Source organism: Mchenga conophoros, linkage group LG11 (assembly GCF_057382185.1).
Source record: "Mchenga conophoros isolate Kocher_MC1m ecotype Shallow Benthic linkage group LG11, M_conophoros_male_GT1.1, whole genome shotgun sequence".
Lineage (NCBI taxonomy): Eukaryota > Metazoa > Chordata > Actinopteri > Cichliformes > Cichlidae > Mchenga > Mchenga conophoros.
In genome coordinates, this window is record NC_140536.1 from 29495350 (window position 1) to 29515269 (window position 19920).

At 40.7% G+C, this 19920-nt stretch overlaps 1 protein-coding gene across 6 annotated transcripts in view; it reads left to right on the forward strand.

Annotated features, from left to right (window-relative positions):
* The window catches only part of creb5b (cAMP responsive element binding protein 5b), a 35089-nt gene that overhangs the window by 1650 nt on the left and 13519 nt on the right, over positions 1-19920 (forward strand). For all 6 annotated transcript variants that reach the window (XM_085292347.1, XM_085292345.1, XM_085292349.1 and 3 more), the window contains exons 2-7: positions 3594-3671; positions 3995-4088; positions 5900-6021; positions 7361-7518; positions 17170-17296; positions 18566-18676. In XM_085292347.1, coding sequence (XP_085148473.1) covers positions 3618-3671; positions 3995-4088; positions 5900-6021; positions 7361-7518; positions 17170-17296; positions 18566-18676 — 666 coding nt within the window. In that variant the 5' untranslated portion in view covers positions 3594-3617. The remainder of the gene's footprint in view (positions 1-3593; positions 3672-3994; positions 4089-5899; positions 6022-7360; positions 7519-17169; positions 17297-18565; positions 18677-19920) is intronic.

A 19920-nucleotide genomic window follows, 5' to 3' on the forward strand; every position in this document is an offset into this window, starting at 1 on the left:
AAGCTTTTGAAGTTTATATTTCAGTCAAACCAGTCTTCTAGTCATGCATTGAGTTTAAGAGCAGAAGTTCAGTGCAGACATTGTCAGAGAGGTCCCGTGTACGTTGTCTCAGGGTTCGCCGTAATCCTTCCTTCAATTTGTACTCTCAAAAGCCCAGGTTATGGCACTGGAGCTGGAGAGTTGAATTGCTGTGCATGTTTGTGCTTGCTTTAACCCCATATGCCTTTGCACCCCAACCCTTCTTTTCCTCACCATATTGTTTAAATTCTAATATGCGTTCTACCTGGAGAGTTCTTCCCAAGTTCCTCTTGAAATCGAATGCCGGACCCTAATCCTTCCCCTCACTCACATCAGGATGCAGTTAATGTAAAGTGTAACCAAATTTCCTCTGCTAAATGAAAACATCTATATTAAATGAGAGCCAAGTGCCCTGTCCAAGGAAAGGGCGTTGAATGCTGATAATTTGAAGTGTGAAAGCTATTGGATAATTCGCAGAGGCATTCGCAGAATTAATGGCTGGAAGTTTTATGTATCATATGGTTTGAATTTCCTAGTAAATGTGAGGGAATGATCGAGTCCCGTTTTAGAAACAGGAACAGGAAGGTAAACGTTTCTGTTTTTTACAGTTATGGAAACAATTTTTCTCTTATTTTTTTAATGCCTTGCTTTAAAGTTTTTATGTTTCAAGAACTGTTTCAAATTCATACTGGCAATCAAGAAGGGAGCTAGTAAACAACAGTTCCAACAAGAGTTGAAACACAACAGCTGATTCATGCTGTTTCATGAACATTTGGGGCCTTTATTTAATACACGAGTGAGTAGCGCCATATCTACAGACACTGTTTTTGTCATCTAGCGCTTAGTTTTATTTAATGATCAGCAGTGTTGGTCGTGTTTGTTGTGTCAAAATAGACCAGGTGAGTTTTTAGGGGCCCTGTTTTAGAGAACTGAACTGGTGATAGAAAGAGAGACCAGGTCTCATTGCTCTCTGACAGTGAGACCCTTTCCAGACCCTGTTCAAGCGGGCTTGGTCATGAAGTACAACTTGTTAGGAAAACAGGACTGCTTAGCATAACACAATATTTGACTGTTTTGACTGCGCTTAAGGAAATAGCCTGTACCTATGAAAAAGACACATGCACATAGTGTATGAAAGTATTCATGCCTGACACTTGACATGCCGCACTGACTTATTACAGACTTATTACAGAATTACAGATGTGGTGCGGTTCTTGTGAACTGGTAGGAGGGAGAGGTGATAATAATGCAAGCGATAAAAGGAAATGTTTAATGTGCCATTAAATAAAAATGATGTGGTCCAGTATCAGTGTTGTAAATACTGCAGATGTTTTAGTTGTACTGAGAGGACACATGATAAACCACAGACCTATTTGATGATCATCAAACTCTTAGTGTCTTATTAAACCCCCTTCTCTGATTACATTTAAGTTGTGCAATAAAAAGCAGATAAAACTAAGCAGAAAAAGTTTTGTGTCTCATTTTACGTCATAATGCCAAATTTTCTTTATTTAACTGCAATTCTAAGTTATTGTAACATAGAAGAAATAGGTTTCTGTGAAACTATCATGCAGCCAAGACTCATAAGGCTCATAAGGCCAAGAATCATTAAATAATTAAATACAAAATCCATTTCTTATATGGCTAGACACCCCAAGCGCTTTGTGGGCTTTGCATTGAAACCACACATCAGCCAAGTGTGGTTTCCATGTGTGGGGTGTGAAATAGGGATGCAAGAATGGTTAAGAAATTTTATGTTAAAATAACAACTTGGAAAGTACCAATGCAGCATATATGGGGTTTTTTTTATCGGTATGTAATAATTTGTGCCGGGAGACAATGAAAACTACATTAAAATCTTTCAGTTCTCCACAACTTGGTAAATGGCAGCCAGCAAGGCTGATATAAGCCAGTACTGATGTTCCTTATATATAATGGTGCATCCCTGTTTTGCATGTTTTGCATGTTCATGTCCACCTTCACCCTAAAAGACAAATAATCGTACTTACTTAACATCTGGTACGACATCCGTCGAAAAGTGCTTGGCATTTGTGTTATTGAAATGTGATGACTGCTCAGAGGCTCTTTGTTAGTGTTTATTAGAAGAATAGTTTATACTTTTGCACTGTAACAATAATAAGATCTCGAAATACTAAATAAGCTGCGAACCAAGTATGATGTCGCAAAAAAAAGTACAAGGATTGCACAAATAATATTGTTTGCTCAGTAGTTTGCAGACTGTGACGAAAACCGTTTTTCTCTTTTACACAAGTGAGATAAATTTCTGTGTTTAATGTTGTCTAAACACAAAGATCTTAACAAAAATTGTTTCAGTAAAAATGCAAATGCAAGCAAAAATTTAGCTCAGAATCTGACCAAACTTCAAGTATACTGTGTGTGTTGCCTTGGTAAGCTTACAAGTGGTTGGCATCCTGAATATCACTTTTAAAAAAAGTCAAACGTCAAAATAAAATGTAGTAATAATAATAAAAAGATATATTCCTTCCTATTCCTGCCTAAAATAATTTAAAAAAATTATTGGCAGGAACAATAAAGTAAGATGCTGTAAACCTGTGCAATATAAATGTTTGAATGTGTGCGCTCCATCATGTGGATATCATATTTCACATAGGTGTTGTTTAATGCGTTTGATGTTGATCGATATATTTTAAAATCCAACTGTTGTTTCCGTAATTTATTTGAAATGTATGAAAAAAATACAGTTGAAATTTTTGACTTCTTTAACTGGTTTTGCCTGATTGGGTTTTTCAAAGTTAAAAGAGGAAAAGGATAAAATTTGAAATAATTTGTAGAGGTTTATTTTTAGTGTTTTTATCTTTTACCATCACTTGTCCCATTTTGCTTTGAATTCTTAAAGTTAAAATGATATGGGTGCACTGAGAAGTTCCTAAAGTGCACGTTAAAAAACCTGAGGCCCGCTTATTTTTAAGCTTTAAAACTAACACCAACTAAAGTTCCTTTTCTTCTTTCTATCAAATAAGCTGCACTTTCTGACTGTGCACGGCTGCACAGCCGCTGCTTCCTTTTCTTGTTCTCACTAAAAGATGCATAACCAGCGAATCAATTCATTAAGAAACCGATGACTGTATGGCTGAAACTTAAATGTGGAGCTATTTTTTCCAGATGTAAGTGCCTTTTATTTAAAGTCAATTTTGTCTTACTACATAGCTGCCTTAATAAAAAATATATAAGTACTGAGAAGCAATGTCTATATAGATACATTTGTTCATTTTGTTTATTACCAGCTTTAAAGTGTGTTACAATCTATGTGGTAATGTGCAATAAAAACGTGGATATAAAGAAAATCCATCTATCGAAATATTTAAAAGTTTTCCCAGTGGTTGAGTTTTGCTGAAGTTATTGGACCCAGTGTTTCCACAACCTCAGCCTTGATGTCATTTTAGTGGAGCCCAGATTACTGTAGCGTGAGAAAACTAGTGCAGGTGCAGTAGCAGTTTCATGTCTAGCATGACACGAGCGTATTTTCCCTCGTCTAAGGAAAGCAAAATTATTCAGCTCTCCTCACTGCTTTCTTCTTTTGTCTTTTTCTGTAGTTTTATGAGAAGTTGGCCAGAGTGATGAACTCGGACCAGGAAAGGCCGTTCGTGTGCAACGCTCCTGGCTGTTCTCAGGTGAGACTGTCGTGATAAAACTCAATGCGTACATGTGCATGTGTATATGTATGTCTGCCTGTGATATCAATACACCAAAGAGGGATTCGGAGTAGATTTATCTCTCGCGCATGAGGGAGAAGCGCAATACCATGGAAGTGCTTGAAACACAAACTGTGATCGGGTCTAGTGTTAAAATACCTAAAGAAAAAAAAGTTTCTTTTAGGATGTAGTCAAGAATGACTACAATAACAGTGAATGTTATTTTAGGGTAGTGCTTCATTTCCTATCAGTTACTCATACTTGTCTCTTTACATATGTACAATTCTTTTTTTTTTCAACAGCGATTCCCCACAGAGGACCATCTAATGATACATCGACACAAACATGAGATGACCCTTAAGTTCCCCTCCATAAAGAACGACAACATGTTATCAGGTGAGTTATGCTCCTTCAATACAGACTACCTCACTATTTGAGCAGGGTTTGAAAGAAACTTGGAGTTTGTTTGCAGCTGTGTCTTTGTGACTCATGCACAGACACACTCGTCTATCATCAGTATGCTTTACAGTGCCTCCAGAAGTTGTTTGCAATAATGTAAATCATATGAGGCATGCTACCCTACAGCTTAGTGTCATTCACAATGAACACTTCAGTAACATATAAAGAAGCTGCCTGACAAAAACTGGACAAATGAGCATTTTATGTGTGAGCTTGTCTTTCCTGTTACTTCATGTGATTTGCGCTTTTCTGTCACTCGGTGCGTCATCATTCTATATATCACGTCGAAAGAAAGGAAGTTTTACAGGGTGCAAAAGCCCAGTTGAGCCGCTGATCTGGACATTAATCTAGAGTTTCAAAAGTCCAGTAAGAGTCAAACCAATAGTAGCGGCCAATCCAATAGTGTAGATCTCTACTCCTTATAACATTCCTAATGCATCAGCCATCGTCTAGTAAAAATTGCTACAGCCAGACTATTCAAGTAGTTTCTTCTTTATTGTTTACACTCGGTAGTCAGTAGGATCAGATTTTCTAAGCCAGGCGTCTTTATCGCTTTTCGCCTGAGTTACAACTATGACTACTTTCTTACTGATACACTGAACTCAGGATAAAATAATCAGTGGTTATGCAGCACACAAAGTCACACCTCAGACACACAATGTCACATGCAAAATTGTCTACGCTTAACTTTTAGTACTATAATTCATGACCTAAAGTTGACCTGCTCTATTTGCTTTGCATTGACTCGACTAAAAACTGACATTACTCGGTTTCTTAATAGAGCTTGAGTAATATCGTCAGTCTTTGCAGATCGAAACGGCGCTGTATATTTGCAGAGTAAAACTGTGTTTTGAGTACACATGTCATGACGAAAGTTTGAGTCAATCCTCAGTCTAGCCAGAATGGATAAACACGCCATGGAGTATGCTTTTAGCCTTTGAAACAACTGTGATCCCAAAATCACCTTCAACAGTCTGAAACCCGATCTGCGTGCACCCCCCACAATGTCAAGCTGAATACCACAGCTTGACTGAGCTCGACAAATGAGACCCCACTCTGTAGGTGGGATCTGTACTTTGTCAGCAAAAAACTGGGCTGTCAAAAGTAGTGTCTCTCATCGGCTAAATACAAGTAATGCTTACTTAAAAACACAATGTGCAACAACAGTGTACGTTCATTATTCTTTTTGGATTGGTCTCCATTAGCTTGCTTAAAGTGCATGCTGGTAAAAACTTTGGACATCATTTTTTTAGAGTAAGGAACAATGAGGCAGAAAATACAAAAAATACAAGACATAAAAATCGGAGAGTACAAGAAGAGTCACAGAATCAAATTAAAAGTTAGCAGTAAAACTATCCAAATTATCAGAATAAAACATGCTGCGCTGTCAAAACAGATTTAAATGCTTTCTCGTGTCTCATTTAACTTCTTGCAGACATGGTTCCTGTTTTAAATACTGTTGTGCGCATATTTGCATTTTGGTTCATTTTGCCTGCGTAAGTTTTTACATTGTATATATGTTTCAGGTATGCAAATGAGAATTAGGCATACATCTTTTACAAAAGCATCACACAATATCACAAAATGGAAAAGGAAAAAGACAAATATGAAATCAACTTTTTCACGAAAACACTACGCTTGCGGATATATTTTGCCATTTGGAACCCCTTAAAACTCTTTTCCCTCTAACTTTTAAAGGTCCACATTCTACTTTTAAACCTGAAAAACATTTTTTTCTTCGTTTACAGACCAGACACCTACGCCAACACGTTTTTTAAAGAACTGTGAGGAGGTGGGCTTGTTCAGTGACCTGGACTGCTCAATTGAGCAGGAATTTTGCAAAGCCCAGGAAGAAGAGGACAGTAAACAGGTACTGGAACAAAAAGGAAAAAAAACTCAGACTAAAAAAAACAAAACAAAAAAACAGATGAGACCAAAGCCGCAGAGGTTAGGTGGTTAAGAGCTCTTATCTGGAGTGATCACATGAGTAATGTCGCTAACAGCGGCTCACACTGCATGAGCTGATAACACATTTTTTTTATAGACTGGAAACACATAGACCTCATGCAACCACATTCTGCCCATTTGTTCAAAAATGGATAGCCACAAGTGTTTATTCACCGCTAATATTTCTGCTATATTTCTCTCTTTTATCCAAACTATATGTTCCCTGTCTAGTTCTCGTGATGCCACTAGTGCCACGCTGCTTTAACCTCATCTGACTTGTCAACAGTGACAGACAGGGCTAGCAGGTGGAGATTTGTCACCCATCACAGATGAGGACAAAAGATATCAGGTTCTCCACCTGCAGCTTCAAACAGATCTTCATCGCTTAGAGAAGGAGTCCTATTTCTCCCAGACAGACAGACCCCTGAGACATCTTTTTCAGCAGTAATCAGGAAAAAATACTGACCAGACAGTCTTGTATGTGAGCAGAGTCACAAACACTGACGTTTGACAAAGAACATGATCATTTATGCATTATACATCTGCCCTGAAGCACCTTGACCTGAAACATGGGTAATAGTCAAATCACCACAAGACAGACTGCTTATCTAAGGTCTGGGAGTGTGTGCAGTCCCTGCTGCAGCTAAGCTGTTGTCTCTGTGGTTTGGCTCTGGAGATCGTGCGTGCTCAGGTCAGCCATGTCTAGGCTGCCCAGCCTGTGTGGTTTATGATGGGAGGCTTTGCCAAGTCAGCAGGAGGCGAGTCAGAGCAAGACTTGCAGGGAGTGTAAAGCACAACAAGATAAGAGTTAAAAATTTGAAACTTTAAGAAAACACCAAGAAGACAGTATGAAATAGTCTTATTTCCATATCCTGCAATATACTATCATAATGGTGAAGATTAAGTAATTGTACTGCAATGCAAAATACTTTATGGCACTGTAAGTGTGTGAGAGATACGTGAGTGTGAGTATTCTATCACTTGCAGCTATTTTAGTATGAATATTCATAATGTGACAGTTAAAAACTGTTGGTAAAATAAAAATAAAGGAAATATGGTCATCAATAAACTCTCAGCTCAGCACAGAAAAGCTTGTAGATGATACCTTACTTAGTTCCTCATTACCCATTCCCACCCACTGAATGTGTGAAGTCCAAGGCCAAATGGTTGAAATGCTTGTGTTGTTTTGCACTTGAAAATGCTCTTTATAGAGTCCTAAACCTCTATACTGTGCTCACTCGCCTCCTCTCTTCTCTTTACAGAACATTTCACTGCATGGCCAAGCAGGCCAAGGCCAGCACCAGCAGTCCCACTCACGAATGGGCAATCATGATACCAGCATAGTGATCCAGCAGGCCCTGCCCTCTCCTCAGTCCAGCTCTGTCATAACTCAGGCTCCATCAACAAATAGACAGATAGGGTAAGCAGACCGCAGTGGCCGAAAGATGTCGTGAAACATCAGCAGCGTAAATACAAGTAACAGGTACAAACAGGTTTTATGAAACTTGCTACTGAGAGAGGCATTTTCTCTTTTCTGTATGACATGAAACAGCAGTTGTTGAGCACTGCTGAGAATTGATGACAGACTGAAAACCGCCTGACAAGCGCAGTGATCTTTGGGGATTCTCTCACCTCAAGTGTGCCCCTGTTATACTGACAGCCTCAGTCTCATCCTGGTCCCTCTGTTTCTGTGCCAGCTGTCATCCCCCCCATTGTCTCTGAGGCAATGTCAGTGTTTCATTACATTTGGAGCAGTGTGTGTGGGACTTGCCATTCGTGTTTTGCTGTTCATTCACTGTTGTCCCATAGCAGAGCATGCCAAAGAGGGTCCCAGAGGATAAGATGAAGTCATTGTTGAAGCCTAAGCCGTGACCGCTTTTACACAGGTTTAGCATTTCATGTTCTAAAATAGTTCTTTTCACAGTATGGGAATGGCAGCTGCCTTAGAGCTCTGCTTCTCTGGAACCTTTGCAGATAGAGAAACCATATTAATTACAATGTGTGTGGGTTGCTTCTTTGTGCTTATTACTTGTATATGCACACTGTACGTAATGATTGGGATATTGCATTGGGTATTGATTGCATAAATTTTGCCAACTCTTGCAGGGCTGTCATCTCTTTGAGTGAAACGTCTTTCCCTCTGCTGCAGTTCTGTCTTAATACGTCAGTGACATAACGGTTATAGGAAACGCACACAAACATTTATGCACCTTTTTTCCCACATGAGGACTCTCCACTGACCTCATTCATTCCTTGTGCTTTAACTTCAGCCACCTTCAAATCTGTGCCAGGGCTTTGTTACTGTAAACCAGGCCTGTGGCAAACTTGTTAGACATTGAGATGGCTCAGAGTTAGGCCAGCCCTGTGTTGAGGCTGTCTTGTGTAGATTTACAGCTTCGGGAGCTAGTGAATATTGGATGGGAGGCCCATCACTAAGTCTGACTGACACCCCATCAGGCTCTTTGTTGAGGACAGGGATGGAATTTCAACCCCTTGGAGGAGCAGCAATCACTGCCAGTAACAGAGACGTTGTCAGGCCTGCTTCACCTGACTTTACCTGTCATTGTAAACTCTTTACCTGACTCACCACTTCACTTCGCAGCCCTTTCTGACCACAGAGCCCTTACCGGTTTGTTGAGAGAGCTGTGTTATTGTTTATTGTCGTAAAATCGCATCACTCAAAATTCAGAGACGGTATGCCATGTGGTGGTGGTTGCCAGCCACAGAACTGCACCAAGTTGCCAGCTGCAGTGATCTGTCACACATGATCTGAGGCAACCTCTGAGCAGCAATTGTATGGTCTAAAGTTGCAGATGCGTCACTTGTTTACGAGGATGGCGGAATCCTGAAACATGAATAGGATGGGAATATTCACACAAGAGAAAACTGATCTGGAAATGTTCACATCAGCAGGAAAATGGGCTGAGGAAACCCCTCCACTGAAAAGCAGAACTTCCACAGGAAGCCATTAGGGCTCACCAAAGCCTCTGTGCACAGGGTCTCTCCACAGGAACTTCCTACATAGAGACCATGCTGGACACTTCACAGACTGGTGTACTCAGTCCAACACAGTCCAGATATTAGCCTGTTAATTCATGAGAATTGTAGGCTTCAATATGTTTTGATTTACTGTGCTTTTGTGAACAAGGTCATCATGTAAAACTAGAAGCACAGTTAGGTTCCCGCTATGTAAATCTTTGTGTTTAATTTGAACCATAATAACCTAAGAGACTATTAAAAAATGGTTATCCTTGTCACGACTGGTAAAGGTTGTGTATCTGATCATTGCAGGTCTATAAATCTTTTAGTATCAACACACTTTATGGGGCTCTGTGGTAAATATGTCTCTAAATGAGACAAAATCACCAAACAAAATCAGTTTAATCTCACTTCCATCTGCTTCTTCATTTTGTTCCTCTGCTCTGCTGAGTGCACAGCATGAGCATCCAATGAATTAGGATAACAAGTCATTTTCATTGCTCCACAATGTTTACTAAAGAGCTTTGAGGCTTGGTTGAGGCTTGGAATCAATTAGGATTGGCTTTCCTCAAGTCCATTTACTTTAGGATTGAGCTGGGCCTGCAGCTGTGAAACCTGAGGACCTCTCTCGCTCTCGCTTTTTCTCTCCTTCCCTCAGCTCTGAGTCCTTAAAGGAGGTCTTGGGGGAGCTGCACTGACACAAACCAGTGTTAAAACCAGGCATAAGAAACAGCCAGCAGATCTTAATGTCACGGCTATCATTATCATGCAAAGTGAAGCGGTGTCCAACTGTTCTGAATGCTCTCTGCTTTTCAGTTACAAACATCTGGTGCTGAGTTATGTCAGAGTTAAATGTGCTGGACATTACTAGTCAACCATGTGAGATACAACATTCTGTGAAAACCTCAGCCTTTTCACTTGTAAGTGGAGCTTGCTGGGTGGATGGGTGTGGGCACAAGGCATTAAAAAATGACATTCTTCTATTTTGGCTGCACAAAGGAATTCAGCCTGATTGTTTCCATTACATAGCACAATCAACCTGAATGCATCTGGGCTACGTGAATACAGTACAGATGTGGCAGATTTCATCATCAGTTGCCGATAATTTGATAGTTAAGTACTGCTTTCAACTATTATTTTTTTTTGTTAAATGTACAGTACAGATGTCTAAACCTACTAAAGTGTTAAAGACAATATTTGAACTTATGAGATGCAGCCCTCAAAACCACTAACTGCTGATGTCAGGCAGTGTTGGTTTTTCACCATTTAACCAAAAGGTTTTTCAATTTACCTTCAATAATGAAAATAGAACTTTGTCTCATTTTGTTTTTGTACAAATGTGACAATAACCACATTAACTTTAAAGCAGCTCTTTCTATGCGGAGAGTCTATTCGCTTTTCTAGATTGTGGATTTATCTTTAAACCTATACATCTATCATTTGCGGTGTCCCACCCTGGGCGTACTGTGTGCAACTTGTAAGTTTGGCTGTCACATTGTGCACAGGTTTGAAGGAAGTCAATTTGTGGTTGTGTTTCCCATGCTGCTTTAAATGCACAATATTTTTCACACCTTCAGCACCCTTCTACTTGTGGTCCTTGTCTTTGCCTTTAAGGGAAGTAGCAGAAATAGATGTTGGTCTTCATGCCTTCTTAACAGCAAGGTTTCATGCAAAGTGTAGAGTGATATTAACTTCCTGTGTTTTTGCAAAGAGATTTGCTAGTGTGCTGATTGATCATGAAGAACCACTGGGTAGAAGATTTGCTTTTAATAGATTGAATTGTAGCAGTTCAATTTATTAAAATGTATAAGTGTCTGTGACAAAGTACATTTGCATTTCTATTTGATTGCAAAAGCTTGCGATCATCCTGTTAATCCACGATCATTGTCAGATATTATAGCTAGTGAGCACTTATTGAGAACAGATGTTCACGTCTAAACACAATGTGTACATGCTCTTTTACATACAGTGTAATCTGATACTCACTACTTCATCAATTGTTTAAAATAGCACCGCTGACCTACTATACTGAATTAATATTGATACAGTGGTGCCGATAGGTGGTTCATGATACACACTGCATATCGTATAGATTGCATAATAACTCTTTCCATGCCTGTAATAACCCAGTGGTGCTGCCTTCTAAGTGCACTGCACTGGTGCATGAGCATAGAGAGAAAGGATGTTATGGGCTGTTTATGGATAAAGTTTGACCTCATGAACTTTACAATTTAAACAAGATGTCTTTTATTATTGTTTATGATTAGATTGCATTCACAAAGTTGTGATAAGGAGGGAGGTCCGTCCTGCGTATACGAGTGTGTGACCTCTACAGAAAGCTTAAGTTGCCCCCGTGCTCGAACTTGTTAGTTCTCCGCAAAAAAAAGTGGCTATTGGCTCCGAATAAATTGTAGAGCTAATCCAAATAGAAAGGAAGGAGGTAGACAGAAGAGAAAACTGGTAAGCACGGTACAGACGAATAAAGCTCAAACTATGTAATCAATTAAAAAAATAGTGAAAAGACAAAAAGAAAGAGAGAGAAAGCAGGATGTACATCTGACCTGAATTAAGATGAGCTCATTGTGTACTGCACTGGGTTTAATAGTGCGTTTTTAGAGGAACGCCCAGACTCTGTTCCCTCTCATTCCAGCGGGTCTGTGTCATCCCTGCCCTGGGGCCACCACACATGCAGGCTCCTGCACAAGCAACTCACACACAGGGATGTGCCTCAGAGCTCTGGGGAGCACAGGGATCACAATGTAGGGAAGTGTGGAAAAGAGGGATCAGAGGTGGACAGAGTAGGGGAAGAATGGGATCAGAGGTGGATGGAGGAGCGGAAGAAGGTATTAGGAGGTATAGATGGCGGAGAGGAAATGACAGATCCTGGGGGTAAAGGAGAGAGAGTGAAGAGTGGCATCAGATGGTGAGGACATGGATTTTGCTGGATGGTGTGTACAGAATTAGAGGAAAAGATAGAAGCATGAAGAACATGGCATCAGAACAACGTGGGTGTGGGAAAAATGTATGGAGATTCTGAAAGAGAAGGGAAGATGGAAAGCTGAATGAGAGATGAGACTGACAGAAGACAGGAATCAGGTGGCAGGGTGACAGGAGCCTAGGTTGGCTTTACAGCAGAGACATAAACATGTTAATAAATAGTGAAGTTTTAGTAGATGAAAAGGGAAAAAGATGAAGTATCTCTGAAAGTGAAAGGGTCTGTTTATGTCAAATGTTACAGCACCAGTCAGGTGCTGCTGACAGATCCCAGGGTAGCTTGTAACAAGATGACTCATTAGCTGCTGAAGAGTTTTTCCGATTCACCGCCGATATGAATGCACTGACATGCTTTCGTTAAAATGAAAGCCAACCCATCTTTGCTTTCGTCAGCCAAGAGCATCTGATGATTCAAAACAGTATCATATTTGGTGAATAAATACCGCAACACTTACACTAATTTGCTCCAGAGTGTCACTCCCCACCATTCCTAAACTGTGCTTTGGCATGCCTTAACTCAGCTTGAGGCACCCTAATGTGAGGACACCCCAGCCCAGATCCATTCCAGTGAAGCACCCTCCCAGCATCCATCCCTTCTCTAGAGCGCTAATAAAAGTCAGCCTGTGTCGTAACCCATTATAGCTGATTTATTTGATCAGATTCGTATTATTTCCTCAGTCCAAACCCCATGGCACTCTCCTCCCACCAGTGATTAAAGGCAGTAAATCAGGGGCAGGTCCTGTGTAGTGTTTACTCAGAGAGCCAGGCAGCTGCAAGCTGTTTGAGGCCCTTGTTTCTCCCGGTATTTACCTCCGTTCCCATGGTGACTGCACCACCATCTCCCAAACGTCTGGAACTTGGCCCTAGGCTGTTTTGGTTACGTTCAAAAGTTTTTAGCTGCTGTGTCTACCCAGAGCTTGCAGTGACTTCACCCAGCGAGGAGTGAGTACAGTGATGCTGGACTGAGTTGAGGAGGGAAAGAGAGGGAAAAGTGAGAGGAGGATGGGAGGGAGGGACAAAATCTGGGGGTAGGCAGGCACAGGGTGGGGGGAGGGCGAAAAACCAAGTGCATTACATCATTGCTGGAGCCGAGTCAGAAAGGGAAGGATATGAGTCAGTGGACTCTCTCTCTCTCTCTCTCTCTGTTGGATGGCAGCCAACCCCCTTGTGTATAAGTCCCCAGTACTTGAGTTGGAGTTGGGACTGTTGGGATTGGGACAGTAAAGCACAGTGTGTCTACAAAATTTGTAGATTACACACAGTAGATCAGGGGGACGTGGGTTTAGGCGTGGACACCATGAGGGGTCCGTGGTGGAAAGAAATATCATAATGATGTGGACAATTAGAAATAAGAGAGCACAAGAAAAAGTAAAAAAGGCATAAAGAGGGATGAAAGTCTACTAATGATGTCATGGTGGAGTGAAGATGGGTGGGTTTGGGCGGCGGCGGTTCTTGGGCGGGGATTGTGGAGGAGAGCTGGGCTGAGAGCGAAGCACTCAGTAATGTGAGAGCGCAGGGTCAGAACTGCAGAGTGTCTACCTGCTCTCCCCTGGGGCCCACAGCCCAGGCTATTATCAGTCCCCTCAGTGGAGCCGAGCCTGTCATTATTCACTCACACACACACACACACACACACACACACACACACACACACATGCATATGTTCACACGCAGCTTAATGAAAAAGTCACACACTCACATATGCACTTATTCACATATAAACACTTTGAGCAGGAGGATGTAAATACACAAAGCAGGAGGGAGGATGAAATATAGAAAGTTTCTTGTTTAACTCTTTATACTGTATTTGATTAGTGCCTTACTGACGGTGTACGATGGTGCTATATTAAAATGCATTATTTTGTAGAGTATAGTATTTATCAGAGTGAAAAAAAGAATAAACGGTTTAGTCTGTAAAACGCACAGGAAAAGGAAAGAGTGACACAATACTACATATTAAGAGTTCATCAGAAGCAGGAAATCTTTCATTTTAAGTTGCTGGAAAAAGCTAGAAAAACAAGTTCAGCCCTTTTTCAGAACTGTTGCTGAGGCGCTTTACAGTGTGGTTCTGACACTGTAATGCATAAGAAAAGTTGCCATTGTGTTCACTTCAACAAGTAAGTTATATTTGTTTCTTCTAGATTTTTGGATTCACCATTAGTGACTTTTTGCCAGCTGTCTGAAATGTCTTTATTTATCAGCAGAGTCAGCACAAAGCTCGGGTTAATCCCTTGAGGAAGTGCTGTCAGATGTTAGTGTTGTTTTTTTCTTCCCAGTGGACAAGCAGGTTGTGTTTTGGTGAATGTGGTCATGATGGACAGAGCGTTCGTCTAACAGACAGGTGCAGAAGTTACGGTCTTCAAAAGGAGCCTTTATTCTCTGTGTCACAGAGCCTGTGTGTCTGCGTGTTTTTTTTAATGTTGTTGTTTATTATGTGGCTGCCAGGATTAAGGATGAAGTATGACTGAAATAGGGCTAATTAATAAAAAAATAAACGTATAAAGCTTATCCTTCTTACAAAATACTGTTTGTTTAAATTAGTAGAATAGCACACATGATACATGTGGGAAACGAAAGCAAATACTGTGACAGTTTTAGAACAAAAATACTTTAAATGAGCCAGTTTTGTTTAGCTAATTGACACATCATAATGAGATACAGACGTGCTTCAAGTTAGCATTCGTTTTTACTTCAGTGTGTTGCAAAAATCTGTTGAGAAAACTTCAGTCTGCGTCTGAATGAAAAATCGAGTCATCACGTAGTTATGAAAAAATGATGTAGTCTTCATCTACATAATCAACAGCATGTACCAGCATGCGACTGTTCATCCTTCTGAATGCTGGCAAAGTCTAAACACTGAGGGAAACTGTTGATGCAGCTACACTGCATACCTCATTGTACTTTCATGAGTTTTCCCATGTGGAAATGTTTGAATTCGCTGTGTTGCTCAGATGTCATACGCGCTGTTAAATGAGTGTGATTGTGATAAATTGGGATGTTATACTGGCATGACACATCGTCAGGATGGTAATAGTCCTGTGTGTGTGTGCAGCAATCTAAAATGTCTGGAGCATAAATGCACATATTTAGGTCTGGAAAAATACAGGTATTTATTCAGGTGGTGGAACGTTTGCCCTGTTACCCCCCCTCCATTAGGCCATCACTCCTTCACCACTCACTATTACCGTAATCCAGGCTGTGATGTGGTGAATTGATTATGTTAACCCGTTGAACACAGCTAACCTAAATGCTTCTTGTTTGCTTGGAGGAAATGGAGCTTAAATAGCTGGTGAGTGGCAGCGCTGATTGTGGCGATACAGATAACTGGAGAGTTATTGATTCTTCTGATGCAAGTTGTTGAAGAATCGTGCGGTGAATGCTGCTTTTAGATGTGAGGACTGAATAATTGCTGCATTCATGTGGGTGTTGCAGCACCTTGCAGCTGGGAATTGTTGTTCTTAGAAGCAGGGATTTGGTGACAGTTGTATAAATGATGTCACCGAGCGCAGATGTATTGGTCTGGGTATTTGTATGGCCAAGGCCTTGAGCCAGTGACTGAGACAGGACTGCTGTCAATAGTTTAAGCTTAGCCTGGGCCCTCTGTACATGTGATTTATTGATGTGGCCGTGAGTGTGGATAAGCCCGTTGGTCCGCCCGCTCTTGTGGTCACTGAAAGAGATTTTCCCCACAGGGCTTCCATTGCTTTAGCAGTTTCTAAATATGATTCTCATCATGCTCATCTCATGTGGTTGTTATGACAAATATTAGTCATTTATCATCACCAAAATCATTATTCATCCATTGTTTTTGGATATACTTTACAAAAGTAAAGTATATCCAAAAACTCATGAGATGATTGAAGTGCAGCATGCGCACAGGCTCACTAATGTTTTTTTTGGGGGGGGGGGGGGTGGTTCTGTTCTGAGTTTGTGGCTGTAGAAAGAAGAGCAAACTAAAAAAGAACGAGCTTGCGGAAAGCATTTTCTCTCAAAATGTTAAATTTACTTTAAAGTGTACGAATAGATTTCCTTAGCCGCCCCACTTTGTAGAATTACGATAATACAATAGTTTTTTTTTTAGCGTGCGCGCTTTCAGCTCAGGGCTTTCCGAGAACATGGGGCAGCAGCCAACTTGCATGTTTGGAAAGTGATTACACTTTTAACCAGAAATACGAAAAATGAAAGCAATTCATTGCATTCAGAGACTCTGAATCTTTTGATATAAGCACCAACATTTCTCTCAGTATCTATGACAGAATCAGCCCCTTTAGTCTAAAAGGAAACACTTGATGAAGTTTTTTCTTTATTATTGTCAACGGAGCCACAGACCCTTAGTTTTTATAAGCACATCAGTGCGTCACATCAGGTGACAGCAAAATACCTAATCCTCTAAACTGCGATTGACAGAAGTCCCCTATATTTTTTATATTATTATCATGTTATGAAGTAATGTAATATATAATGTAATATATAGTAATATTCGTGCTCTGTTTTTGATGTTCCTGTCTTCAGAGTGAATGAGCTTCAAACCAGAGAGCTAGAATTGAGTATAAAAGTTAGACATGATCACCAACTATATCAGTGGGTAATCAAATTCCCTTTAGCAACTGTAGTTTTTAAACATACAGTTTTTAAACTCACAAAGGTGACTTAAGCTAAGCTTGTCGTGCATTTTTTCACTTGCCTTCTTTCATGCCTTTGTATATTATAGTAATAATTTATTTCAGCACTTAATTTGTAGGAAATATAAAAACAGTGAGTCATTTATATCACACTATAATGTATAATACAATTATTCATACTCTGAAAGTACAGAAAGATAAAATTAACTGAGAATTAAACTTTTTTGTGTGTGTAAAAAAAAAAGAAGAAATTAGTAAATGTCCATTAATATACTAAAAAGGGATGTTACACTATATTATCACTTCTTTCTTTAATATATGCTTATACATTAATTTTGTGCTTATTAGGACACGTTAAAAACTAGCGCTAAATTTCATGCTGGATTTGGTGCTGGTGTATGAAACAACAAAGAATAATATTCTTAGATTGTGTGTAGCAGGACAAACCCTTAAGTTCCTTGTCTGTGTCCTTTTAGGCCCGTCCCCGGCTCGCTGTCCTCACTACTGCACCTACGAAACAGACAGAGGCAGCCTCTGCCAGCCTCCATGCCTGGAACTCTGCCAGACCCGACCATGCCCGGCTCCTCTGCTGTGTTGATGCCTGTGAGTACCACAACAGATTACAGAGCATATTCACTTACAGCGGCGCTCACGCATGCAGAAGTAGACTCGTTTACTCCTGTGATGACAGTGCACTGTACATTCAGACTGAACATAAGCTGTGTTGGTGTTGCTGTGCAGTTTCGACTCTTCCTGCAGAAATGAATGGTTTTTTCCTGTGAGTTCAAAATGTAAATTTTCACTACAATTAAGCCAACTAAATTCAGAACAATCACATTGTGTAACAGGAAATGATAACAACATAGCAAAAGGCCCTCGTATCAGGATTGCAATGATACAACATATGTTCCGTTTGTAACATAAGACGGCTCAGTTTTATGGTGTGGAAAAATCCTTCCCATGTTTATTAAATTAAGGGCTAAGCGATTTTTGGGAAGATTGACGGTTCAGGAAAGGGGTGCACGTTTGGGTGATATTTTTACACAAAACACACTTACTGCAATTAAGATTGTGTGTCAGGTTCTAGACCCAAATCTCTGTGGACCAGGGGAAGGGGAGGGCAAGGAAAAGGTCCAGCCAGGGGTGGGGGTGAGAGGGCCCATGCCTCATGGAGAGCACCGCAAACTTCACCAAAACTTCAGCAGCTAAGAGGCCGCAACACCTTACACGCACACATGCATGTAGATGTTCAAGCAAACATATCTTCTTTCCTGTTTGCACCACACGGTGAACACGGGTCACCTTTCACCACATGTCATGTGAATTCTTCACATTCAGGTCTCAGCTATGACACATAACGACCAGACTAGAATCAATCAGAGACAGGTAGTGAGCGCATACACACAAAGACAGATGGTTAGAAATTTGTAGAGCTAACTAACCTATGTCCTTATTGAAACATCCTGCAACTAGACGACTTTGATGTTAGTCTGACAGATACTCACCAAACTGCTGTTAGAAACTCTCTCACACACACACACCCCAGTTGCCCAGCTTCCTGTGTTAAGTCCCTGCATGCTGGCTTCCTGTTTTGGGTCAGCTCCAGTTATCATCACACAGAGCTGTGCACAGGGCAGCCTGTCATGTGAAATCAGGCTCTCATGCGTTCTCATCTCATGCTCCATAACCTCAAAGGATAGGTCTCACACTTAAAATGCTTAAAGGTTTTTGGTGCATACCTGTGAGAAAGCAGTGATTGCATCTCTGAAAAATCACCACTCTTAGCATAAATAGTACAGCATGATTGATATGTGTTTAAATAAAGCCCTGTTTACACTTGCGTGATTGTTATTGTATTGTTGTAATCTTCAGATGGAGAGACAAATGTCCATGGGCTCCAATATGATGGGCATGCAAAGCCCCGCCCACAGCAGCTCCTGCTCCTCCACTCACATTCCCTCCATGCACTCAGAGGCCAAACTGGTGAGTATATGCAAGCATTCACATGCATACATACACTTTTATGCCTGCACACACACACAAACACACACACACACACAAGCTGAAAAGTGTTGCAACCTTCTTTTCCACTGGGCTCTGCCAGCAAGGCTGCACTCTTAGGCCTGTGTGGATTTCATCATTTGGTGTGTAATCAAAGCTGTGTCTGAACCTGCCAGTGCAGCACCGGAGACTCTGGCTGGAATAAAGGGCCCTTTATGTGGTTGTGGCTCGGCTGCCCACCAACTGCCTGATGTATATCTTAATGTACAGAACATGTTCTGTAGGTCCTGCAACTTGTTAGCACTAGTTTAACACAGCAGGGAAAAAAATCAAATGACCTCATCCTTTCACAAAGCATTTAGTTGTAGAAGTTGGAATAATATGTAGGCACAGGTTTTGAGAGTCAAAGAAGGACTGGCAGAAGAAAAAGCTCAAAAAGAAAAGATTCTTTGCACTGTTCTTGATTTTGAATGCCAGTACTGCTGCAACACTGGTTCATGACAGCGCACCTCTGATTAATGAAAAATAGCTAAAAAGTTACATTTAAGGTGACATGAATTGATTAATGCTGTAGCAACGTGACCAACTGCCAACCTTTGTTTTAAAAATAAATAACTGGAGTGTCATGACATGGATATCGAGAAAAAAGAAATTATAAACCATAATGAAAAGAGTTGGCTGCTCTTTGTGTTTGGAAAGGTTCATAGATAGCTGGGTTTACTGGAGAGAAACATCCTGGAGAGGCAAAGACACACACATAGACAGAGAGAGAGGGAGAGAGAGAGGGGTAGCAGAGGTCATTAGAAGAGTTATTGGTCTGATAGAGGAGAGCGGGAGCAGTCCCAGGGCATTTAATTCTCCCTCTTCCTCCCGTTCTCTCAAGATTGATCGCCTTTGTAGTCTTTTGAATCTCTTCAACTGTTCCTATGGTAACACACTAGGGTAACACAATATTAGTGTATTAGGCTTATCTCTCCCCTGGCCATCATCCAGACATGTCTTACTCTTTTTTTTTCTCCTCCTATCTGTGTAATTGAATTGTAAATGCTCTGTTAGGCCTCCTATAAACATATGCAGTCACTAAATGGCTGCAGGCCCCCTAACCATGCAACTTTCTGGTTAGTTGGCCATTTGGGCACGAGGCACAGCAACCCAATGTGTATCAATTGAGATTCTGCTCCCTGATGTCTGAACACAACTGATGGAATTTTGTGATTGTGGACAGA